Below are 26800 nucleotides of genomic sequence, written 5' to 3' on the forward strand. Positions count from 1 at the left end.
AATAAGGACATTAAAGAGGACCTGAACAAATCCTGCACCCATACAGGCAAAAATCCAAAGTCAGAATCCATAGCAAAGTCCTCAAAAAGCACTGACAAACCATACAGGTGCCAGACATGTAGCAGAACCTTCCCAACGCCATCCCATCTTGCGCTGCACGTGTGCACGCTGCCCAGCCCAAAAAAAACAGAGCGCGCCAAATACAAATGCAGGAAGCATGCATGCGGCAAGGCCTTCGTGCGCCCGTCTCAGCTGGCTCGGCACATGGCCGTCCACATCAGCGAAAAACCATTCAAGTGCTCAGACTGTGGCCGGTGCTTTGGGCGCATCTCGCACCTCGAAACCCACCGCCGCTTGCACACGGGCGAGAAGCCGTTCAAGTGCAAGATCTGTGAAAAGTCCTTCACGCAGAAGTCCGGTCTGATCGTGCACATCCGTCAGCACACGGGTGAAAAGCCGTACAAGTGCGGGAATTGCGGGGAGTCCTTTCGGACCTCCACCAATCTGCTTTCCCATCAGGCCTCGGAAGCTGGAGAAGGCCGGCATGCCTGCGCTTCATGCAGCGAGAGCTTTAAATCAATTTCGGCACTTAGGGAGCACGAGAAAAGTCACAGAACTGCCGAGGTGCTTCCACACACATGCAGCGTCTGCTCTGGTGTTTTTACTTGCCCTGAGGAACTCCAGTCAGAGCTCGGCAGCACCAAACCTGCAGCATTTCTCTTCCACTGTAAAGTGTGCAACGTGGTCTTCACGGACATGGACGAATTTGAAAGTCACTGCGAGACGCACCTGAGCCAGAAAAGCAACTATGAAGAGGAGGAGAAGTTGAAGGAGTTGGATTTGGTGTTTGAGGATGATGAGGAGGAGGAAGAGACAGCTAAAATGAAGAGCAGCGAGCGAGATCCACCGTTTCGCCCGCACGTGGCAGCTTCGGCTGCGTATCGGTACATATCGAATGTCAGCACACGCTCCAAAACCAGAGCCAGGGGCAAAACCGAGGACTGAAAAAGACTTTAGCTTATTGATTTATTATTCTACAGCTTTTATTAATTAATTTTCAATTGTTATACTTTTAAATGTGTCATGTGTTGTGTTCAATCTGTGTTTGTAAAAGTTTAAAGAATGAAGAAATGTTTAAAATGAAAGCAGTAATTTTAACTTTTGCTGTTGGTAGAATTAGTGCTGCACTGGTTCCTGGTATGGTTCCAGATGTCCTGATTTTTAATCCTTGCTTATGGTCACTTTCTGTAAGACTCAAAACCGTGCTGAATGTAAAAAGGCTGCACTAAACCCTAGGTGTGAATGAGCAAGTGAATGTGTTGAGTGTGTGGACTCACTGAAAACCTGATCAGGTTGAAGTGGATAGTAATAATGAGTAAATAAATGAATACATTACTGAAGTCAGTTGAGTAAAACAGAGTAGACACAGCATTACAGCTGCTCCAATGTGAACTAAACAGGACTTTGATCTGCGGTGTTCAAACTCTTACATGTGTTGTGAGAAATGAAAATGAAAAAATGCTCAGACATTTTAAAATGTTATTTAATGAAATGTAAATGTTTGCTTTAACAGAGTCATACAGATTTGCACTTACAAAACAAATACAGTTGTAATGTCAGTTGTAATGTCAGTTTGTCAAGCAATTTTAATATTAATATATTATTTTAATTATTCTGCTTTTTAACACATATTTTAAATATGAGTTCTGCAATTTCCTTCGGGATCAATAAAGTCTTATCTTATCTTATCTTAAATATGTAATACAAATACAAGTGTAGTGACTGCCCATGTGGGTAATGAGGATTAGGACACAGCCCTAGATGCTTGTAAACTACCGGCTTTTCTGTAATCTGGACATGAGAACCAAAACAATACAAGAAATATGATCTAAAGTAACTGCTGCTTATCGGCCTAGCTGGGCGCTCAACAGAAACAGTTGGTCATGTCTGGTGGAAAAAGGTCGGCTTGAGGGTTCAATTTTCCTGTTCAACATTCCCCGTTTCCTTAAAAGTTGAGGCCCTATGAGTTAGCTAGGTGTTCAAGCCTTTTATAGGTAATTTAGGAACCATAAACATCTGTGTGTGAGCCTCAGGGGGGCCACCAGCCTGATCGAGCACTCAACAGACAAACTAAATAGGAATTACCTTGTGGCAGCAGTGCCTGGGCAATGCACCAGCATAAGCAGTGAAGGATTACAGAGCGCTGTACGGCTCTGTAGGTGTTGCCTGCCGGCCGGTCAGCAAAGGTCTGAGCACCCCTGCAACCCTCCTCGAATAAATGTCGCTCATGTAGCAGGGGCTACAAGTGCAATAACAATCAGCTTTTGACTAAATAGGGAGGGACAGGGGAAAATTAAAAGAAAATAAACAAAAAAAACTTTTGGACAGGGGTGGAATAGTTTAAGATGTAAGTGTAATTGTAGTGTAAGCTGTAATTAAAATGAAAATGATTTATACACACTTTATCAATGTAGTGCGGTATCAGTTCGGCTGATTTATGAGGCTGTACAGGCGAGACAGTGAGTGTTAGCTACGTGTCAGTGATGAGTTAACATGGTTTGGCACTTTGTGTAAACCAAAATCTTGTACTTCTGGATCACCGTCATGAAGAATCCATGCAGTCTCGAGTTGTGTTTTAGTGTTTTACATGAAGGTCACCTCCACATGGGGAAACGCTTCGACTTCACCTGTTTAAACACAAACATAAATTAAATAAGCATTTTCATAAAATTACTAGTGATTATCAGAAAGTAACAAACAAATGTTTATCTAAAAAGCGAAGCACAGAAATTTAGGAGGTCCAGCCGGTTGGGTGTCTAAATATAGACATGATTGGATATGTCTAAGATGGGGATGGCTACATGCGTTGCTGTATTGTGCTCAGTGATTTCAGTGATATTTGATAGAATTCCTTTACTTGTCATATATACGTATACACATTTACAGTACAACGACATTCTTTCTTCACGTATCCCAGCTTGTTTGGAAGCTGGGGTCGGAGTGCAGTTTCAGCCATCGTACGGCGCCCCTGGAGCAGAGAGGGTTAAGGGCCTTGCTCAAGGGCCCAAAAATGGCTGCACGGCAGTGCTGGGATTCAAACTCTCAGCCTTCAGTTGACAGCTCAAAGCTCTACCCACCATGATTCATTGGGAACCTCCTCTTCCCTGTGTAACTGGGTCCTGGATTTCCTGACCTGCAGGCCTCAAAATGTCAGGATAAACAACGTCACATCCTCCACCATCATCCTGAACACTGGCTCCCCCCAGGGCTGTGTGCTCAGCCCACTACTGTACACACTCATGACCTATGACTGCAGAGCACACCACAAGAACAACCTCGTGGTTAAGTTCGCGGATGATACAGTGGTGGTCGGACTCATCACCCACGGAGACGAGTCGCCGTACAGGGAGGAGGTGGAGGACCTAACATGGAGGTGCAGAGACAACAACCTCATCCTCAATGTTCAGAAAACCAAGGAGATGGTTGTGGATTTCCGCAGGACTGGTACAACCCCTCCTCCTCTACTCATTGATGGATTAGCTGTGGAGATGGTCCCCTCCGTCAAGTACCTTGGGGTTCACCTGACTGACACGCTCACCTGGCATACCGACACCATGGCTGTCATAAAGAAGGCCAACCAACGCCTGTATTTCCTGAGGAAGCTGAGGAGGGCAGGTCTTCACACAGGTGACACACGGCGCTTGTGGCAGGGCATCCAGGCCATCACCAACTACAGGACGACTCCACCCGTCTGTGACAGTGATGCCTCCCTTCCAGATGCGCTGAATGACTTCTACGCTCGGTTCGAGGCGCAGAACAACATGTTGGCGAGGAAGACGATCCCACCTTGTGACGACCAGGTGCTTCGTCTCTCCACAGCGGACGTGAGGAGAACTCTGCACAGAGTCAACCCACGGAAGGCTTCTGGACCAGACAACATTCCTGGCCGAGTGCTCAAAGGATGTGCAGACCAGCTGGCAGATGTATTCACTGACATCTTCAACATCTCCCTGAGCAGCGCCATCGTTCCAACGTGCCTCAAGACGACCACCATCGTACCCGTGCCAAAGAAGTCATCTGTGTCATGCTTCAATGACTATCGTCCCGTAGCACTCACGCCTATCATCACGAAGTGCTTCGAGAAACTAGTCATGAGGCATATTAAGACACTACTGCCTCCCACCATGGACCCACTGCAGTTTGCGTACCGTCCTAACCGCTCAACGGACGACGCCATATCCACTACACTTCACCTGGCTTCTACACACCTGGACAGAAAGAACACTTACGTCAGGATGCTGTTTATAGACTTTAGCTCAGCATTCAACACCATCATTCCTCAGCATCTAATTGGAAAGCTGAGCACGCTGGGCCTGAACACCTCTCTCTGCAACTGGATCCTGGACTTCTTGACTGAGAGACCTCAGTCCGTCCGGATCGGTAAGACCACCTCCAGCACCACCACACTGAGCACCGGCGCTCCCCAAGGCTGTGTGCTCAGTCCACTGCTGTTTACTCTGCTTACGCACGACTGTACAGCGATGCACAGCACGAATTCCATCGTTAAGTTTGCAGACGACACAACTGTGGTGGGACTCATCAGCAACAACGATGAGTCAGCGTACAGAGAGGAGGTACAACATCTAACGGACTGGTGCCAAGTCAACAACCTGTCTCTGAATGTGGATAAAACCAAAGAGATGGTCATTGACTTTAGAAAGACACTAAGGGACCACTCCCCACTGCACATCGACGGCTCATCTGTTGAGATCGTCAAGAGCACCAAATTTCTCGGTGTTCATCTGGAGGAGAATCTCACCTGGACCCTTAACACCAGTTCCATCACCAAGGAAGCCCAGCAGCGTCTCTACTTTTTGAGAAGACTGAGGAAAGCTCATCTGCCACCCCCCATTCTCACCACGTTCTACAGAGGAACAATCGAGAGCATCCTGAGCGGCTGCATCACTGTCTGGTTCGGAAATTGTACTGCGTCGGACCGTAAGACTCTCCAGCGAGTAGTGAGGACAGCTGAAAAGATCATCGGGGTCGCTCTTCCATCTCTCACGGACATTTTTAACACCCGCTGCATCCGCAAAGCTCTCAGCATTGTGGACGATCCAACCCATCCATCACATGGACTTTTTACTCTGCTCCCGTCTGGGAGACGATACCGCAGCATCCGGACTAACACAACCAGACTGTGTAACAGTTTTATCCCTCAAGCAATCAGACTCCTAAACTCAGTACTGTAACAATTTCCTCCGGACATTTTCTGCTGCCACACACTGATCTGTATTGACTGTTACTTGCATTTTTGACTATGTTACTTGTATTTTTGCACACCTCCTGGAAATGCACAATAATTTCTGCACCTTACTTGTATTTTGCACCATATCTACTTTTTAGGCACCTTATCTGCATTGCCAATTTTACGCTGCTAATGTACAACATGTCACTACCTCATGAACCATTGTACCATCTATTCACCATCATGTACTAACACTTGTCTTTAGTCCTGTGTTCTAATTACTTGTTTAGATTAGGGATAATAAGGAATATCTTTTGTAGTTATTTATTATAGGATTTTTTGTATTATTGTTGTATTTGCACTGTTTTGTATTGTCTTGCACTTTTTGTACCGTGTTACACCGTGATCCTAGAGGAACGCTGTTTCGTTTCAATATGTACTTGTATGTAGCTGAAATGACAATAAAACCTCTCTGACTCTGACTCTGACACAGACATCCTCAGGTCCTTCTACAGCTGTGTGGTGGAGAGCACCCTGACCACCTGCCTCACTGTGTGGTATGCTGGCTGCACTGTGGCAGAAAAGGAGGCGCTGCAGAGAGTGGTAAAGTCTGCACAGAGGACCATCGGATGCAGCTTACCACCCATCGGGGACATATACACAACCAGGTGTAAGGAAAGAGCCGCCTGCATCTTCCGTGACCCCACCCACCCTGCACATGGACTTTTCACCCCCCTTCCCTCTGGTAGGAGGCTGCGCTGCATCCGAGCAAAAACAACAAGACTGAAAAACAGCTTCTTTCCGGATGCAGTCAGACTGCTAAATTGCTCCACCCCTCATGTACTGTCTATGCACCAGTTACTTTAAACACCTGTGACCTGGTGCTGCCTTTTTCTGCTGCTATACTTTGAATCGTGCACTTTAGATCCGCATAAAGCTGCTGTAGTTCCTGTGCAATACTTGAATGTAAATGTAAATATTTAAAATTCCTATCTTAGTTATTTCTTCTAGTTTTTAAGTCTTAAGTTTTATTTTTACTAAACATAGTTTCTCTTGTTATTTATATTTTATATTTTATTATGTTTACACACACCGAGACCTAAGTAACTGCATTTCGTTCTAATCATGTACATGGTTTTGAATGACAATAAGGCTGAGTCTGAGTCTGAGTGTTCCACGCATATTTGCCATATCATTGCTTGTTTTCTTACCCCTTGCCACGGTGCTCAAAATTTGATCTGACTGAATATTGACGGTTTGACGCTGACCTTTTTTAAAGTGCAGCTAATAAGACGAACTGTTTATATGACTTAGTGAAGTGAAGCACAGACACGGTGTAGAGAAACTGATTCTTACTGTTGAACAAAACCCCGAACTGTTTAATTTCACTTTAAATTGAGCTTGGCATTAAGGGATAAATCTGGCATGATGACGAAATGTAGCAATTCCACAGTCCCTTATTCTGGAATTGCTTGTTGTAGCTAAAGGGTTCATGAAGCCACATCCACTTTTTAATCTTCTCATAACTCCTAGTGCGTCATTGTCTCCACATGACATCATTCATCATCGTCAGTACAGTGATCTCCATAGACAATCCACACCATACACACCCCACACAACCCATTCTGCACTTTACTCAACTGAACTATACCCACCACACTCGCACACATACTATGTATAATTCATATCTTGTACAACACCTGTACATCGAACTTTAATAACTATTCCAAATCCTTTATATTTATATTCCTCATTCCCATTCATAAATCTGTACTTTTCTAGCCCCTAAACAATACCTGTACACTGATCAGCCATAACATTAAAACCACCTCCTTGTTTCTACACTCACTGTCCATTTTATCAGCTCCATTTACCATATAGAAGCACTTTGTAGTTTTACAATTACTGACTGTAGTCCATCTGTTTCTCTACATACCTTTTTAGCCTGCTTACACCCTGTTCTTCAATGGTCAGGACCCCCACAGGACCACCACAGAGCAAATATTATTTAGGTGGTGGATCATTCTCAGCACTGCAGTGACACTGACATGGTGGTGGTGTGTTAGTGTGTGTTGTGCTGGTATGAGTGAATCAGACACAGCAGCGCTGCTGGAGTTTTTAAATACTGTGCCCACTCACTGTCCACTCTATTAGACACTCCTACCTAGTTGGTCCACCTTGTACAGTAGATGTAAAGTCAGAGACGATCGCTCATCTATTGCTGCTGTTTGAGTTGGTCATCTTCTAGACCAGTGTTTCTCAACCTTTTTTCAGTCACGGCACCCTTTAAAAGTTTTCAAAATCTCAAGTCACCCCAATCTAAAATGTATTAAAAAACTTACACTGCATCCCTCGGACTGCTAACACACAAAAACACTACAGGGAAGAGACGTACTGTGGTTGCATTGCATTAAGTTTCAGAAAAATCCTCTCTTGTGCAGAGATGAGCCCGTGTTTGTTTCTGCTTTAAAACATACGTGCCATGAACCAATCAGATTTATCTTCATTAAACAAGTTTATAGTGTATTTCTCAATTATTTGTCATTATACCACTAGCACTGCTCATTGTCTGCATGATTTTTCTGTAGCTCGGTTACGGCTCTCAAACTTAAACTCAAAAGAAGCTTTATTGGCATAACAAATAAGGACATTCGTATTGCCAAAGCAAGTTAGAGAGAAATAATAAAAAGAACAATAAAAAAAGAACAAAAATATAAAATAGAATAAAATATAAATAAAAACAGTGCAAAATAATAACAATAAAAATTATAATATTTACATTAATGAGGTATTAATTTTATTTTTGAATATAACAGAATATTTTTGACGGCACCCCAGGGTGCTGCGGCACCCCGGTTGAGAAAGGCTGTTCTAGACCTTCATCAGTGGTCATACCAGCATAACACACACTAACACACCACCACCATGTCAGTGTCACTGCAGTGCTGAGAATCATTCACCACCCAAATAATACCTACTCTGCCCTGACCATTGAAGAACAGCATGAAAGGGGGCTAACAAATTACACAGGGGTTTTTGTATCTGTTTGTCCTGGATTTTGTAAAGTTGCTTTGAGACAATGTCTGTTGTAAAAAGCGCTATATAAATAAAGTTGACTTGACTAACAAAGCATGCAGAGAAACAGATGGACTACTAATTGTAATTGTAGAACTACAAAGTGCTTCTATATGGTAAGTGGAGCTGATAAAATGGACAGTGAGTGTAGAAACAAGGAGGTGGTTTTAATGTTATGGCTGATCGGTGTATATATTGAAAAGATGGTGCTAGTCTATGTAAGTTAATGTGTATATTTTTTGTGTTTAATGTGTATTACAACTGTGAGGAACTATGCACCTAAGAATTTCACTCACCTTTCACACCTGTGTTACTGTGACGTGACAGTAAAGTGATCTGATTTGATATCGACTCTGCAGAGCTTCATGTTTTACACTGAACTGTACAAACAAAACTGTACTGCATGAGAATTAACTGTCCGTGCTGTTGGTCAGTATTGTGGATTGTTTTCAGTGGTACAGCCAGCAGAACGCCGTTTTGCTGCCCATCAGGTGAAAGGTATAATGTATATTCAGATTTCTAGACCATGTAGTGTAGAAGAGTGATCCTGTCCTTGCTGAACATCTGATCTACACAAATATGACATATCTCACAGCGCTACCTCTGAGAACGACGTATCATTTCTCCTCTTTAGTTTCCACTCTATGATGATTGACATGTGCCGTCTCCAAATAGGATTCCTCTTTAGGATGATGGCACCGTCCACGCGGTCTCCTTCCTCAACTCCGATTGGTTCATCCAGCATAAACAGAGTCTGTTTCCAATGAGTCGGCCTACAAATTTGAAGAAAGTTTGGAATGTTAAGGGTTTATTCATGAGTTAGAATTAATTAATAAGTAAAAAATTAATGCCAATAATTATATTTCTTGATTATGCAGTTGCTGGTAAAATGCTATTTAATACAAGCAGTTCCTTATTCTTTAGGCTCCTCTGTTACTGGTATTTAACTGAAAACAGCAGAAAAAAGGACATTCTTGCCAATATGGCCTAATCCCTAATTCTGCACATTCCAAAAATGTTGGGACAGAGACAACTGGAATGATTTGTGGCATAAAGTACAGGAGTGAAAACACAAGCAACAAATGCTGTCATCTAGACGACATCTTTACCAGGAGCGTCTCTGCTTGTTTTAGAAAACCAATACTTAACCACATACTGCATACGGTAGAACGATAGACTGTCCTGCCTGCAGTTCAGACTTGTCTCCTATTGCAAATGTATGGCACATTATGAGGTGATACGTAAATATTGAACAACATAAACCCGGGACGGCTGAAGTGTTAAATCAGACAAGAACGGGAAAGATTGTGTTCTTGGGTGGCGCAGCAGTCTGACACACTAGCTCACCACTGCAGAGTGTTCAAGCTCCCGAGTTCGTACAGAAACACAGGCACAATTGGCCATTTCTGAGGGAGGGAAGGTTGGATAGGGTTTCCTCTATGCCACTGCGATATGTGATCCCTCAGACTGGTCACATATACGATACAGCTGTGTGGGAATCCACCACTGGAAATGACCACATTGGAAGTTCACAGTGGTTACAGAACACTGTAAAATGAAAGGTAATGTAACAGAGTGTTAAACATGTTCGTTTCCCAACATTTTTGGAACATTTTGAAGACTAATACTGGGACATTCCTTCTATTTTTTTAATTTATGTGTTTAAGCCACAACAATTACTAACAGGTGTAATAAATCAATTATACGTATAAAGGAAATGATATATTTCCAATATTGCAGCAATAGTTTGGGGAGCGCCCTTTGAATTCCAGTATGACTGTGCTCTATTAAGCCAAGAAGAAATGCTCGGTTTAAAGAAACTCCAGTGGTCTGCACAAAGCCCTGACTTCAGCCCCAGTGATATGCCCAGTCATACGAATGCTCTTTTGACTGCATGGGCACAAATTCCCACATACTTCACAGTCTTGTGGAAAACCTTCTCAGAAAAGTAGCTGTTATTCCAGCTGAAAAAGCACAGAGGTCACTTTATTTAAACAGCATTTTGTTTTTGAAATGGGACGTCAAACAAGCTCATGGTCAGGTGTCCAAATACTTTTTCCCTATATCTCATCTTCAAAATGTATTAGCAACAACATTGGTTTGGTATTAATGAGAACGCTGCATACTCGCTGTAGGGTCCGGTGTTGAGCTCCAGTGTTGCTCCTCCCTCCTCTAAGCTATTGAAGAATGTACTGAACCAAGCAGTGAAACCATGCAGTGTTCCTGATCTCTCTACACTGAAGCTGAAGTCTCCTCTCAGCTTCTACACACACACACACACACACACACATACAATAAGTATTTAATAAGTGCAATCTTTATCATTTATTTCACTGCGTGAAAGTTAAACTGGTTCTGCATCACAAAATGACTAACTGATGCAAATCCAATAAGAAAATGCATTATTGTGCATGGACTTTTACATACAAGAACCTGGTGTGACCGGGCCTTTACATTCAATGCATGAGAGAAACATTCTTGTACGTGTGATTGTTCTGACCTCCAGATCTGATACCCGCACTGTGTGCATATCTAGACTGATGACTTCACATGGGGTGGAGAGACAGTCGTCAGGTTCGAGCTGGTGGCTGAATTTCGGTTTAGAGAAAAACTCCTCCCGTGCAACAGGCCTAAAATCACACACACACACTGGAGCTGCAGATCTGGCACATACACATGTTATAATAAGTGCATTAATGCTATCAGGAAGAGCTTGAACATACAGATGGTTCAGTACAGATGATCTCTATTCCTTGATTAGTGTGTTTAGTTAGTGTGGCTGTGTATCAGTTCTGCTCATTGTGTTTATGCACATTACAGTGCATTGGTAGCTCAAGGATTAAGGTACTGGACTAATGATCAGAAGGTTGCAGGTGTAAGCCCCATCACTGCCAATTTCCCACTGTTGGACCACTGGCCCTATACCCCCAATCACTGTAATTGTATTTGTTCCATAACTCTAAGTCGCTTAGGAGAAAAGAGTCTGCAAAACTGGCTATCCATTGGGACCAGCCGAAAAAAAAAAGCCTGAAACTATAAACACTATGATTCTTTAAATATCCCTTTAAAAGTAAACTGTAATCATATTCAGATGGGCCAAGACATAAAGCAGAACATAATGCTTTTAACGACCTTAATATAAATTTATAAATAATAAATATAAATATATATATATATGTATAGCCACACAAGGTAAACCGAAAGAACACCTCCACACGAGGTTCACGAGGTGAACCGAAAGAACACCTCCACATGAGGTTTACGAGGTGAACCGAAAGAACACCCCCACATGAGGTTTACGAGGTGAACCGAAAGAACACCTCCACATGTACCCTCAGGTCCTGTTGTTGTAGTGTGTTGTGTTGTAATTATACAGATTCTTGTTTGTATAATGTGAATCTCTGTAGTGTGTACTATTACTTTTGACTTAATTTCCTTCGGGATTAATAAAGTATCTATTTATCTGTCTGTCTGTCTGTCTGTCTGTCTGTCTGTCTGTCACACAGCTCCGTTTAGTATATCTGATTACTAGAAAGTGTGGGGGAGCACACAGGTTGATCGATCTCTCCTTACTGCAGGCAGCTGAAGTCCAGGTCATACAGATTTTCCCAAAATTCCATTTTCTGGCCGTAGTCGGTGAGGGCCTGGCAGGGAACCAGACTCAGAGAGGCGGAGGACGGCCACATCATCCCCCCACACTTCAACCAGCGGTCACGGACACGCAGCACCGACTCCACCATGAACTCAAACTGAACAAGGAGACAAAGGGAAAACACAGAGGTCATGCTAGACCAGACCTGGGCATTGTACGGCCACATCCGGCCCGCGAGCCATCCCCAACCGGCCCGCATGAGGTCAGTGGCAATTATAAATCAGACGTAAATAAATGTACATCTCACAAAAGTCAGGTGTAAAGCTGTTTAAGGATCACAATTTAAATCTAGGGGTTATATCGCCGTTACGGTACTAAATACAGAGAAATACAAGAACTTGAACGATGCAGAGCGCCACATCTGAAGCTTCACTAACTAAACTGCAAACCAACACGGACATTTTATAAAGTTTTACACATCCAGGACAGGAGCAGTTAAGGTCAGCTTTGTGATATCCAAATAGCACTTTGTGTAAAGTTAATTCCTATTTTGTTCACATTTGTTTTCAAGAAAGTTGATTAAATAGTGAAATAATGTTGATGTTTTTACTCTGCCTGCTTTTTATTTTCTGATTGTAACATCTACTCTTAACAGTAACAGCTTATCAGAACTGTAACATTTAGACAATAAAAATAAATCTTATTAATACTGAAGTTCACCCTATTGGTCCGGCCCTCCACAAAAGTAACAGTTTCTTATGTGGCCCCTTGGAAAATGTAATTGCCCACCCCTGTGCTAGACATTATAGGTAATATTTATCTCTTGTACATTTCATTTTTCATTGATCAACCACTTTATCCTGGTCAAGGACACGGCACTCTGAGTGGACGTCAGGAATACACAGGACAGAAAAAGTTTGATTTGCATTGGTTTTGGAAGAACAGTTCTGAACTCAATAATTACAAGAGGAGTCCACAAACATGTGGAACACGCTCATGGTTATGAGCATGCACATATTTTTGGCCATGTAGAGTCTGTAAAGTGTTTCTATCTTGCATCATCATTTTTGTTTTCTCTTTTCATTATAACCATGAGTGATAATTATTTATTTCTGTTTTTTTCTCTCTGTGTTCATACCAGCAGACAGTTGCCCATCCACTCAGAGACAAGGACGTCCACCTTGGATGGAAGAGTCAGATCTTCAGCTCTGGACTGAAACACGGTCACCACCTTCTCACAGCCGTTTAATTTCACCAGCTTATCTGTGTGCTCGACTACTGCGCTCGCCTCCACGGCATACACCTGACAAAAATACATCCTCTAATTAAATATATCCAATTATATACATCCAAAACATTTTTTATTATTTAACATGAAGTGCTCTATAGGTTCTGTATCATGGAGAACATTAATACATGTACAAATTGGATACAGATAAAAACTTCATTAAATAAATAACACTTTGTTTGAGGAATAATTACAGTATTTCTTTACAGAAATGTAACAGAGCAGGTCGCCACTGAAGTGTGAGAATGCAAGAATGAAAATGAGCCCAGGTGCAGGATGCTTAACCATCGTAGAACAATAAGGGTCCACTGGAAAAATGCTTCTATTTTGTTTTTCTCTTATTTTTCACTGCGCAAAAAAAATGTGTAATTGTTCACAGTAATATGAAGCTTTATTTATTCTGTACAATTGTCTAATTTACACCAAACTAACATGACACCCATTTGCTCTACAGACTGTCCACTAATCTGGCACCATCTGAGTGTGGCATAAATGTCTGCATTATTCTGTGCCAGCTGTGCTCCATCCACAGTAAATGAACCTGTGATCCTGAAGCTGTGTAACAACCTTAAATGCTCAAAATCCCTAATAACAGAAAACTAAATGCTATTTACCGCTGCAGGTTCTGCTAATCTGGCACAGAAGAGGCTGATGATGCCAGTGCCACAGCCCAAATCTAGCACCACTTTTCCCCTCAGGGCAGCGCTGTTGCTTGCCATCACCTGCCTGTAGGTTTCAGTGCGTGGCCGGTCAGACAGCATCTCCAGATGAAGTTTCTGAGATGGCAAAAGCAGAAAGAGTTGTAATGTCATCTACCAAAGATAGAAGAGAAATGCCTAAATAATATACATTTCCCTAAAACATAAGCTAATATAATGTAATCTACAATCCCTATTTCCAGAAATGTTGGGACATTTTGTAAAATGTAGTAAAAAGAAGATTGTCTAATTCTCACGATGCACCATATATTCTCAATAGGACTACACTCAATAAGTTTGGCATAAAGTGGTGAGCCACTGCCCATTTTTGCTTGTAAAGACGTGTTTGGTGGATCCTCCTTTCATACTTGATCTTCAGTTCACCTGCTTATTATGGAATGTTTTAAAATATTGCAACTTGAATATTCTCTTATTCTGCCCCTATTGTCTGGGTACCTTTATTAGTAAAAAAAAAAATCAAGAGAATTATCCAATCACACACTTTTCCAGAAATGTGGTTTGTAATTCAAAACCTACAACAACTCTCACCAGTGTACCGTAGCTGCTGAAGTACTCATCATTCTGCCAGGCATCCTCCACATCATCAGCTACTCTGTAAAGGAAACTGGAGGGAACGTAGCCGAATTGTTCGCTCCTCTCGGCCCACCACCAGTCTTCACTGGTCTTTTCATGCACCATCACATTGTCTCCAGCTGAAAAACTCAACTATAAACAGAGTTAATGAGAGATGGACGCTGCTGAGACATTTACACATACACAAACACATAGCATAGGGCAGTGGTAGCCTAATGGGTAGGGCTTTGAGCTATCAACTGAAAGAAATAATTTTGTTGTACTGTACATCTGTATATGTATAAATGACAAATAAAGTTATTCTTCTTCTAACATATATCAAAAGTGGTCCAAGAAAAGAACAGTGGTAAACCGGCGACAGGGTCATGGGCGACCAAGGCTCATTGATGCAGGTGGGAAGCAAAGGCTGGCCCGTGTGGTCCGATCCAACAGATGACCTACTGTTGCGCAAATTGCTGAAGAAGTTAATGCTGGTTCTAATAGAAAGGTGTCAAGACTTCATGCCTCGACGAGTCAGGGCCGTTTTGGCAGCAAAAGGGGAGCAACACAAAATTAGGAAGGTGGTCATAATGTTATGCCTCATCGGTGTATGTGAAAAACAACAACCTGAAAACTGGATTGGAATCGAGTTCTACTGTTTCCTACGCAGAACCACTGTCCAACTGGGAAAAAAACTATTACAATTTTTATTTTATACGGGTTTGGTCATTTAGGAATAAAAAAAATAATCTTTGTGGAATCGACTCTGAGGCTTCGAGTCGAGAATACATTAAAGAACCGACTATTTTCGGAATCGACTCTGAAGCTTCGAGTCGACTCTGTTTACAATGCATTAAAGAACCGACTATTTTCGGAATCGACTCCCAGTCCATTTGATAAAACTGTAGGGTGAATGAAAAGACGCCGAAACTGGAATTAATATTATGTTGTTAAAAACACGAAGTACACATTTTCAAAAACAAATCTTCAAAAAACTGTATTGTTGTTATTATTAATAAAACATGAGATTAAGCAGACCTGATCTGCTCCAGCAGCTGTAAAATCCTCAAGTGCAACAAACTCCTCTGTATTAACATGATTATCGCTATTTTGTATGTTACCTTCTGTATTAATATTGTTTTCTGCATTACTATAACTGTCTGCATCAATGCTATTTATTGTAATTTTACCCTCACTCATGTCCAACACACAGATTTTAACCCAAACACTCAGCACACTGAAACAGCATTGTTCCAATTCACACAATATTCCCTACACAGTGCACTATTTACAAAAGTTTTGATTTCAAAACACACACATGGAGACGGATTATAAAATTTTTATTATAATTCTTATATTCTAAACGTTTTGTGTCCAAATGATACAGGCCAGCACATACAGAGAACCCATCATCTATTTTGTAGTGTACACTAGGTAGGGACATTAGTGCCATTTAGGACGCAGCCAGAGAAAAGGAAAATCTACAAAAAATATTCTTCTATTTGGGTGAGTAAGTCAGGATGGGTGATACCGCCATCTATAGTTTATAAAAAGTACTCCAGAATACAGATGATTTTCTATTTACAATACGAAAATCTACGGCGGCTTATTCAGGCCTCTAAATAGTTTTTAAAATTTCGATTTCGAGAATAACGTCATTATAAGTTTCCATTTCGAGAATAAAGTCACATAAGTTTCCATTTCAGGAATATTTATTTATCAGGATTTTAACATGTTTTACACTTCGGTTACATCCATGACAGGAACGGTAGTTACTGGTTACACAAGATTTATCAGTTCACAAGTTTAATGTCAAACACAGTCATGGACAATTTCAAGAATTAAGTTTGAAATTATTTTGAGAATAAAGTCGTATAAGTTTTGATTTCAGGAATAATAAAGGATGAAACCAACTTAATCTCTAAACTGGCAGGCCTAAAGCTGCACACCCTTCTGACCTAGTGGTTAAGGTACATGACTAGTAATCCGAAGGTTGCTGGTTCAAGCCCCACCACCATGGGGGGCCCTGGCCCAAAACATTTTGCGATGCCTATCAACATTTATGATACAATATATTTTTATTTCCGAGGGCCCTCCATTTTAAGGATCCTCTGACTATTAGGGACTTTGACCCCAGGGCCTCTTGGGGGCCCTAGCCATGCTTTTGGGGCACCTAGCCATGCTTTTGGGCCCTAGCCATGCTTTTGGGCCCCTTATGAAAATGGATGAGGCGTTGTGGCACTGCTCCGACTTCGACTTCTGGCTATTAGGGGTCCTAGGAAAGAGCGGGGCATATTTTTAGAGGGCCCTGGTTATGAGAGCCCCTACCAGGGGGCCCTAGAGAAGAGCAGGGCATACCACTAGAGGGCCCTTGATCACGAGGGCCCCTGCTATGGGGCCCTTGACTTCCATAGAAGTCGTTTACCATGGCTCCTTGACTTTCTAGGGACCTACAAATTGCCAGGCAAGCTACCATATTTCATAACAGACGTTTTGTTGCAAATATGCGATTCAGGCCCTTACTTAATGTTTCTGAATTTGTATTGTTTCAAAATTATTATGTTCAATTTATCTTAAGCGCAGAGACACAAATTAATTTAGCAATTTTGCAATTATTTAAATTTAAGACAAGCAATTTCAAGCAGTTTGAATGCATACACACACTTAACTGAGCTATTTGATGTTCTTTTCATGCCTGACAATATGTCCAACAGTGAGCTCACTTTAAAGGCTAACTCACTCGCTGCAGCATATCCTTCAGATCTGAACATGAGCCTGGCAGATGAATTGATACAATACAAATCATTCATAACAGAAAAAGAAAAATGTCCTAGTAAAATGCTCAAAACCATGATCAATTTTAATTTACAGTCAACCTTTCCAAATGTCTACATAGCACTTAGACTTTTTTTGACTGTGCCTATCACAAATTGTGAAGGGGAGCGTTCATTCTCCAAACTGGCTCGTATTAAGAATGAACTCAGGATTAGGATGCGGGGTGGGGGGCCGGGGCCCTGGGCAACTCTTTGCCCAGGGGCCCAGACTATCCTTAATCCGTCCTTGCCCACCACTGCTAGGTTGCTGCTGTTGACCCTCAATTGCTCAGATGGTACACTATGTAAATATAATTTAGTACAAAAATGTAAATGTATATGCTAAAAAAAAACAATCAGTGGCTCAAAAGGATGATGGAACCAGTTGTACTGACAGGAATGTGTGTGTTTTTGTATATTCTGTTGTTACGCATTTTCCCCCTTTTCTCCAGTCATTGTCCTGCTGCAGAACCCAACCCTGACCGAGGAGGGCAGTACTTATTACCCTTTGACAGGTGCATTTGCCATCCACTTTTTTTCACCTACACAAAAAGATCAGTATTGCCTAAAGAGAGTCATGCACCCACCCATCTCCAGTATTCACCATTTCTGTGCAGCATCACATTTTAAAAAAATTAATTACATCATTCTGTTATTCACAAAAGTATTCAAACCCTTTATTCAACACTTTGTAGAAGCACCTTGGGCAGCAATTACAGCTGTGAGTCTTCTTAGATACGTCTTAATAAGCTGGCATGCATAAATTTGGGCAGTTTATCACATTAGTCATGACAGAAACTTTTTAAGCTTTGTCAGATTGGCTGGTGCATGTCTAAAAACTGCTTTTCAGATCTGTCCACAGATTTTCGTTAGGGTTTAGGTCTGAGCTTTCTCTCAGAAGCCTCTCCAGTGTTGTTTTGGCTGTATACTTCAGATCATTGTCATACTGAAAGGTACACTGCACTACCAGTCTACTGTAAGTTTGAAAGCACTTCAGATGATTCTATTTGACTCGATTTATCTGCCCCTCGGTTCTTACTCGTCTCCACGTCCCTGCTACTGAGAAAGATGAAGATGCCACAATCATGTTTCACTGTAGAGATGGTATGAGCAAGGTGATGTGCCGTGCCTGTTTGTTTGTTTGTTTTTAACCAGACATTGTCATTTTTAACCAGACATTGTTCTTTCTTTTACTTACATTGTGGAGGTGAAGTGAACAAAGCCTTTTTCAACCACTCAAACCAAATTGTAACTTCCTGTCTCGAAACCTGAGCATATATTTACCCAAACCACAACATCTTTTTTTTAAGGCGAACACTGCAGTGGAAGCTATAGCTCTTGAGTAAAATATTTATTGATCCAGCGTCTTTACAGCAAGAAAACCGGAACAAATATGAATGAAGATATTTATGAAAACACTGATTTTTTTAACACCAGATCAACCAGTTATAAAACCAATGAAAACTTAACAAAAGATATCTGCTTAAATGAAGATATTTACTCAAATGAAGATATTTACTCAAATGAAGACATTTACTCAAAAGAAGATATTTACTCAAATGAAGACATTTACTCAAAAGAAGAGAACCCAGAATTTGATCTGCCTACGTGCCATAAGAGAACCACAACTTCAGGTAAAATACAGCTTTAAAATTATTATTCCATTTATTCAAAACCTATATCACCCATGTTATAGGCCAGTGATAGCTCAGTGGTTAAGGTACTGGACTAGTAAACGGAAGGTTGCCGGTTCAAGCCCCGCCACCACCAAGTTGCCACTGTTGGGTCCCTGAGCAAGGCCCTTAACCCTCAGTTGCTCATTGTGTGTAAGTCGCTTTGGATAAAAGCGTCTGCTAAATGCTGAAAATGTAAATGAAAAGTGTAAACCTAATACACAGTTGTAACACGTTTGCGATAAGTCTGTGGCCCTTTTTTGGGACCTCATAGATAAGTCATTGATGCATTCTTGGTGAAATTTCAATAGGAAACTCCTGAGAAATGTTATCACTGTTCCAAGTTCTCTAAATCTGGCTTTGTAACCTTTTCCAGGCTGTTTGATTTTAATGATTTTGTGTCACATCTGTATTTGAAATGTCACATCTGTATTTGAAAGCCTTTAAAACATGGTGTCATGTGCTGCAATTTGAAATGTTTTAGCCACTTCACATTGCCAAACAGGTTCTGTTTAGGTGATGTTTTAATTTGACAGGACTGGCAGTGATCATTCCTGGGTGTGAGTAGTAAAACTGAACCCAATTGTCAATTCCCAATTGTCAAGCTCAGGAACCATCTTAATCCTTATTGCTGGTGATCCTTTCATGTCCCTCTATGTGTTTGGCTGCACTAGTGTTAAATGTGAAATATAAACTATAACGCCTGTTGTAATGGTAAGACACCAACATTCCATCACTGGTCGGGCGCAGTGAATTAGAACTGTGATTAAAATGACTGATTTTAATTCAGAGACGTCCTGTAATTGATGCGTATTTTCCAGTTTATCCACGGCTACGTTTTTGAGTCGCTGCTGCTCACCTGTACATTTATGTAAAGCTGACTGTTTGGCACTACAGAGACTTCATGATTTTCTATTAAGCTTTAAAACTTAGCTTCTAATAATGTTTTATTCATAGTAAAATTTAAAATGTACACATATCTGTAAGAGACATAAATGTCATAGCACAGAGCTTTCTGCAGCTGTTCTTTTTCCATGACTAAATGATTGGATTGGAACTGTAATGAAGCTTAAACACAAGAATACAACTAACAAGGTATTTATTATTGTTATTATTATTGTTATACATCGATCACAACATTAAAACCACCTCCTTGTTTCTACACTCAATGTCCATTTTATTAGCTCCACTTTTTATATAGAAGCACCTTGTAGCTCTACAATTACTGACTGTAGTCCATCTGTTTCTCTACATACTTTTTTTAAACCTGCTGTTACCCTGTTCTTCAATGGTCAGGACCCCCACAGAACCAAGTGGTGGGTCATTCTCAGCACTGCAGTGACACTAACATGGTGGTGGTGTGTTAGTGTGTGTTGTGCTGGTATGAGTGGATCAGTCACAGAAATGCCGATGGAGTTATTAAACACCTCACTGTCACTGCTGGACTGAGAATAGTCCACCAACCAAAAATATCCAGCCAACAGTGCCCCGTGGGCAGCGTCCTGTGACCAGTGATGAAGGTCTAGAAGATCAAACAGCAGCAATAGATGAGCGATCGTCTCTAACTTTACATCTACAAGGTGGACCAACTAGGTAGGAGTGTCTAATAGAGTGAACATTGAGTGGACACGGTATTTAAAAACTCCAGCAGCGCTGCTGTGTCTGATCCACTCATACCAGCACAACACACACTAACACACCACCACCATGTCAGTGTCACTGCAGTGCTGAGAATGATCCACCACCCAAATAATTCCTACTCTGTGGTGGTCCAGTGGGGGTCCTGACCATTAAAGAACAGCATGAAAGGGGGCTAAAAAGGTATGTAGAGAAACAGATGGACTACAGTCAGTAGTTGTAGAACTACAAAGTGCTTCTATATGGTAAGTGGAGCTGATAAAATGGACAGTGAGTGTAGAAACAAGGAGGTGGTTTTAATGTTATGCCTGATCGGTGTATGATTCAATTTGGAGTGAATTTACAAGCGCAGTGAAACAAGTTTAACACTACTGTGAATGCACATCAAAGCTACACCTACACCATACACTTAAAAATAGAAAAGGTGACGAACGGTAAGAAAAAACACAGAGAGAACACATAACCTAGCTATAAAACCACAGGCTAAAGTCAAACACAAGCCACTTTGAACCGCAGCCAGAGCAGGAAGCAGAGCCACAAATGCACACTGGCAGTGCAATGAGCTATTAGACAGTGGGCTGTACATATTGTTCTTTATGAACTGAATGCATTAAGGTATTAGTACTCTTGTGATGTGGGTTAATGTGCGACTAAATTATGTGATTTTAATGATTTAGTCCCACATATTAAAAAATTGCAGACAGCATTGACATTCCAATAATGCCATGACACACATACTTGCTACGAGTGTATGTTAACCTTTGACTGCATTTGTGAATGTAGTTGTTCTACAGAATTTGGGCCACCAAAATAAAAAAAAATCTTCATATTGGTTAAAACCACTCAGACCAATTACAATGTCCTGATTCTTACACTGGACAAAAAGTGACCTCAGTTGTGTTGTCAGGGTTCTTCTTTAAATAAATGTATTAATGAATAAATAAATAAATAAATTAATTAATTTATTATTATTATTATTATTATTATTATTATTATTTGGTTGGTTGCAGGATCCAGCAGTGCGAGAACCAGATGTTGTAAACCAGTAGTTTTGTGTCTGGCACTGCTGTGTGCACTTCTACTGGTTGGTGTTGCAGGGCTCTCAATGTATATCAACAACCAAACCTTTAAAATAAACCAGATACAGAGCATTTACAACAACCTGACTGAAGAGAGAGACCAGTTACAGACCAGTTACAACAACCTGACTGAAGAGAAAGACCAGTTACAGACCAGTTACAACAGCCTGAGTAAAAGGAGAGACCAGTTACAGACCAGTTACAACAGCCTGACTAGAGAGAAAGGTCAGATACAGAGTGAAAGAGATGGACTAAAGATGAAGCTTTCTGAACTAGGTACGAAATTCAGACACTTTTTTTATTGGATAGTGACACATAGTGACACAAAACTGCTTAATCATTAATTATTTAAATAAGACAAAAGAATTAAAAAAGTTTTACTGTTCAAGTAATATTGACCTCATCATGTCCCTGGAGAAAGAAGATCTGTATTATCCCAAGAAAACCAAACCCACAGTAAAGTATGGTGGTGGGAACATCTTGATATGCATCAGTGAGCATCAGTGCGATACAGTCATCAAAGTCAACAAATAGTATGAACAGAAAGGAATTGAATCTCTTTGGCCAAGAAAAGCATAGATTACTTAAAGCTGTAATTCCCAATAACATGTTTACATAATAATAACTTACTGCCTGTCCAGAGAGAGACATCCGCCAGTCAGGATGGATTGCATTCAGGTCCAGTCTTTACTACATCTCCACTGACAAGAAGAAATGGAGAGAGAGCAGGGAGGACTGCAGACGAAGAGGAGCTAACCTGGCGATCATAAATACCAAAGAGGAGCAGGTCATTTTAATCTCTCTTACACTGATCACAAAAACAAAACAAAAATTTTAAATCACGCAGTGTCTTATCTGTAGAGGTTTTCCTTTCTCTCAACATAAACATGTTGGGTTTTGAAAAGATGAGTTTGTGTTTCTAATGGTTGGATGTTAATAATGTTTAACATTGTTTTATGCTAACAGGACTTTATAAAGACTTTGAACTATGATAAAGAAGTGTGGATTGGTCTGAATGACATGGATGAGGAGGGAAAGTGGAAATGGGTCGACGGTTCGGCACTGACCACACCGTAAGAAATCACTCTACTAAACATAGTTGAGGTAGAAAGTCGACATTTACTTGTGACATATGGTGGATTCAGAAAGTATTCAGACCCCCTGACTTTGTGCACAATTATTGTGGATTTTATTTTGATTGGATAGAATTACTATTTTATCTACACTTAATCACATAGAATGACAAATTTATTTTTTTCTAATATTAATAATGTATAAATTAAAACCTTTAATTATTATTACCCAGTTGGTCTGCAGTGCCTGTTTTTTGCCAGACATAGCGCTTACTGTTTTGCCCAAAGAGTTAAACGTTTGACTTTTACTAAACAGCTTTCGTCCTGCCACTTTGCCATAAAGGCCTGATTTATGAAGTGCTGCTAAGTTGGTCCAACATATTCTATTCATATAGTCTTTACACTCAAAGTTGGAGCTCTTGTAGATTAACCACTGACCTTTTGTATCTTCCTGATTAAGGCCATTTTTGCATGGATGTCTAATTTGGCCAGACAGCAAACTCTAGGATTGTTCAATGTTGTGCTAAGCTTCCTCCATTTCAAAATAATTGGTCCTTGGAACACTTGAAGCCTTAGATAGTGTTTTATATCCTCACCCTGATCTCTGCCCTGCCACAAATTGGTTGCAGAGATTCACAAACAATTTCTTTGACTTCATGGTTTGGCTTTTATTCTGACAATTCAATGTAAATTGGGGCCCTTAAAACTCAGTTAGAGATGATTATAATTTGGAGTAACATAGCAAAGAGTCTGAATATGTCTGTGAAAAACAGAATACATGTAGACTGATAGTAAAAATGGCAATTATATCCATTATAAATTAATAAAGTGTTCACAAAAGGGGTCTGAATACTTCCTAAATCCACTATATGTCATGTCAGTCTTTAAAGTTTAATTATGTTTAATGTTAGTTTTTTCTGTGACTGAATGCTTGGAAAACAATTAATTGTTTAAAACAATTTTAGACATTTGGCTAATAAACAATATTCATTATTTATAGACATTTATATGTATTTATTATATTAATAGACATAATGCTTGCTGAAAACTCTCACTGTATTCTCTGGTTCTCCTGCAGCTTCTGGAATCGTGGTGAACCCAACGGTAATAGAGGAGAGAATTGTGTTGCTACTGGATATCACACTGATGCCACACGGAACTGGATTGATTTTCCATGTGATTGGCAGTTTGTTTGGATCTGTGAGAAGAAAGGTTTTAGTAGCTGAAATGTTTAATGTGAATTAAAAAACAATTAATTACAATATAATCAATATTATATACATATATAAAATAATATACATATATTATTATAATAATTATAATTCTTACTTCTCCCATCTTTTTTGGATTGTATTGGAGACCACAAGTGCAAAAATAGAATAAATATGCAATATGCATTAAATAAAAATGGTTTGGGTTTCTTCCGGGAGCTCCGGTTTCCTTCCACAGTACAAGACGTGCAGGTGAGGTGAATAGAAGATACAAAAGTGTCTGTGACTGTGTTTAACAATAAAACCTTAAACTGATTAATCTTGTGTTACCAGTAATCACCTGCCCTGTCATAATTGTAACTATTAGTGTGTAAAACATTATGTTAAAATCCTAATAAATTAATAAAAACAATTTGTTCCTTTTAATGATTAAATATAACAGTGACAATGGTACATGACTCCTGAACTGGCACAAAGAGAGTTAACACAAAGCTTTATAAAGCTGGTGAGTAAGTGATAATACTTTGCTCTAGGTTTGTGTTACTGCTTCTGAGTCATTAAGAACTTATAATGTAACATATAATGGTGTGAAAAACAAACTGCTTTCTTTCTGATGACTTTTGTTACTGTTTTTACATGTATTAGTTGACATTACTTCAGTAAAAACACATTTTATAATATACAATTTTATTTATATAAAGGACAACATTATCAATAACCCACATCACTTTTGTCAAACATTATTTCTCCCTGAACTTGGTAACTGGGTGCAAAACCTTTAACTGCAATAACAGCATCTAACCACTTTCTATAATCACTCTTGATTAGAGAACAATCACACAACAACCACCACATTTAAGTGCTATTATAGTATTTTATTATAAATGATATGTGATTCCTTTCGGCTGCTTCAGATGGTGTCCGATTTTGATTTTGCAAAATTTTATGCCAGGCACCCTTCACTATGCACCGCTTCTTATTTTTTTATCATGGTTTGGGACTGGCACGAAGGATGAAATGATAAGTGTCACCCCAGTGGCTAGCTTCATGATACACCATGCACCTTTTCTATTTTGTGAGCCCAAAGTCATAGCAGCGTGACTCTTACCATTACACCACATGAGCTCATGGAACATTCTATAAAATAGTTCATTTGTTTTCAGTTTTCAGTTGTGTTTATTTTGTTTGTAAGAATCATAAAAAATATCGATTTTTTTCTGTTTTACAAAAATGTATTCTAATACTTTCATGCTAAGATAAAAAATAATGCAAAAAGTTGAAAGTTTACATTTAGTGGACGCTTTTATGCAAAGCGACTTACACAAATTTTTTTCTATTTTATTTATGCATTTTCTCCTAATTTAGTGTAGTCAATTTGTCTTCCGCTGCTGGGGGATCCCTGATTGCAGTCGAGGTATATTACTGCTCACGCCTCCTTTGATCCACGCACAGCCCTTAGCGGAACCCTTTTCACCTATGCACTCTGCACCGGTGCCTCTCTATCTGCTACTCCTTTATTTATTCTGCACAGATGTCTAATTTAGAAAAAACCTGACATCCATTTGCTCTACAGACTGTCCACTTTTCTGGCACCATCTGAGTGTGGAATTGCATAAATTTCTGCATTATTCTGTGCCAGCTGTGCTCCATCCACAGTAACCTGTGATCCTGAAGCTGTGTAACAACCTTAAATGTTTAAGATCCCTAATAACAGAAAACTAAATGCTATTTACCGCTGCAGGTTCTGCTAATCTGGCACAGAAGAGGCTGATGATGCCGGTTCCACAGCCCAAATCTAGCACCACTTTTCCCCTCAGGGCAGCGCTGTTGCTTGCCATCACCTGCCTGTAGGTTTCTGAGGTGGCAAAAGCAGAAAGAGTTGTAATGTCATCTACCAAAGATAGAAGAGAAACGTCTAAATAATATAAATTTCCTTAAAACATAAGCTAATGTAATGTAATTGTTAATCACTTGAATTTTTTCCAGTGTTTTTACTGATTGATGTCATTGTATTTTATAAATATAAACATTTAGAATCTGATGCCTGCAACACACCCCACAAATGTTAAGGCACACTGTGTTCCATCACCTTTCCTGAACACTAATTGGTGCAGTTTTGCAAGTGGAATTTTTGTCCATTCTTGCCTGATACCAAACTTCAGCTCAACAGTCTGTGGTTGCAGTTGTCTAATTCTCATAATGCACCATATATTTTCAGCAGGACTGCAGACAGGCCGGTCAACCACACACACTGTTTCTAGGAAGTCACACTGTTGTAGAGCATGCAGAATGAGTGCTGGCATTGTCTCACTGTTATATCCATGGACCTCCAGGGAAAAGACGTGGCCTTGAAGGCAGCATGCGTCTCTCTAAAATCCCAATATACGCCTCCACATCAATGGTACCATGCAGTGAGCACTGATGCACCCTAATAACATGACAGATGCACCTTTTGCTGATAACAGTCTGGATGGTCTTATCTTATCTGCCCCTCAGTTCTTACTCGTCTCCCCGTCCCTGCTACTGAGAAAGATGAAGATACCACAACCATGTTTTACTGTAGAGATGGTATGAGCAAGGTGATGTGCTGTGCCTGTTTGTTTATTTTTAACCAGATATTGTCATTGCTGTTCTGCACTAAGAGTTTAATTTTTGTCTAATCAGATTCGAGAATCTTTTTCCTCATGTCATGCTATCCTCTGCTCATGTTTTTTTTTTTTTTACTGTTCTTCCTTTTACGTACACTTGTGAAGTTAAAGAGAACTTCCTTTCTTGAGATCTGAGTACATATTTACCAAACCACAACATCTCTTTTAAAGCTGGACTCTGCAGTGGATGA

The 26800-nt window shown here is 40.3% G+C and overlaps 1 protein-coding gene across 1 annotated transcript; it reads right to left on the minus strand.

Moving 5' to 3' along the window:
* Nucleotides 1–1532: 1532 nt before the first annotated feature.
* On the minus strand, nt 1533–25810 carry prmt2 (protein arginine methyltransferase 2). Its single transcript, XM_063006365.1, has 11 exons — nt 25695–25810; nt 23806–23948; nt 22308–22434; nt 14451–14627; nt 13818–13979; nt 13054–13218; nt 11897–12072; nt 10824–10953; nt 10450–10586; nt 8925–9096; nt 1533–2687 (listed from the first exon to the last, which is right to left on the minus strand). The coding sequence occupies exons 3-11, from the start codon at nt 22326–22328 to the stop codon at nt 2655–2657; spliced, it is 1173 nt and encodes a 390-aa protein (XP_062862435.1). The 5' UTR covers nt 22329–22434; nt 23806–23948; nt 25695–25810; the 3' UTR covers nt 1533–2654.
* Between the last annotated feature and the right edge of the window lie 990 nt (nt 25811–26800).

This window comes from Trichomycterus rosablanca, chromosome 12 (assembly GCF_030014385.1).
Source record: "Trichomycterus rosablanca isolate fTriRos1 chromosome 12, fTriRos1.hap1, whole genome shotgun sequence".
Lineage (NCBI taxonomy): Eukaryota > Metazoa > Chordata > Actinopteri > Siluriformes > Trichomycteridae > Trichomycterus > Trichomycterus rosablanca.

Excerpts from the sequence above, each read along its gene's own strand:
- prmt2 (XM_063006365.1), bottom strand. The coding sequence starts at position 22,328 with ATGTCTCTCTCTGGACAGGCA. Across the intron at positions 10,954-11,896 it reads CTGGACTTCAGCTGCCTGCA|GCCTGTTGCACGGGAGGAGT; the intron begins GTAAGGAGAGAT and ends GTGTGATTTTAG. Across the intron at positions 10,587-10,823 it reads TGCGGGTATCAGATCTGGAG|AAGCTGAGAGGAGACTTCAG; the intron begins GTCAGAACAATC and ends GTGTGTGTGTAG.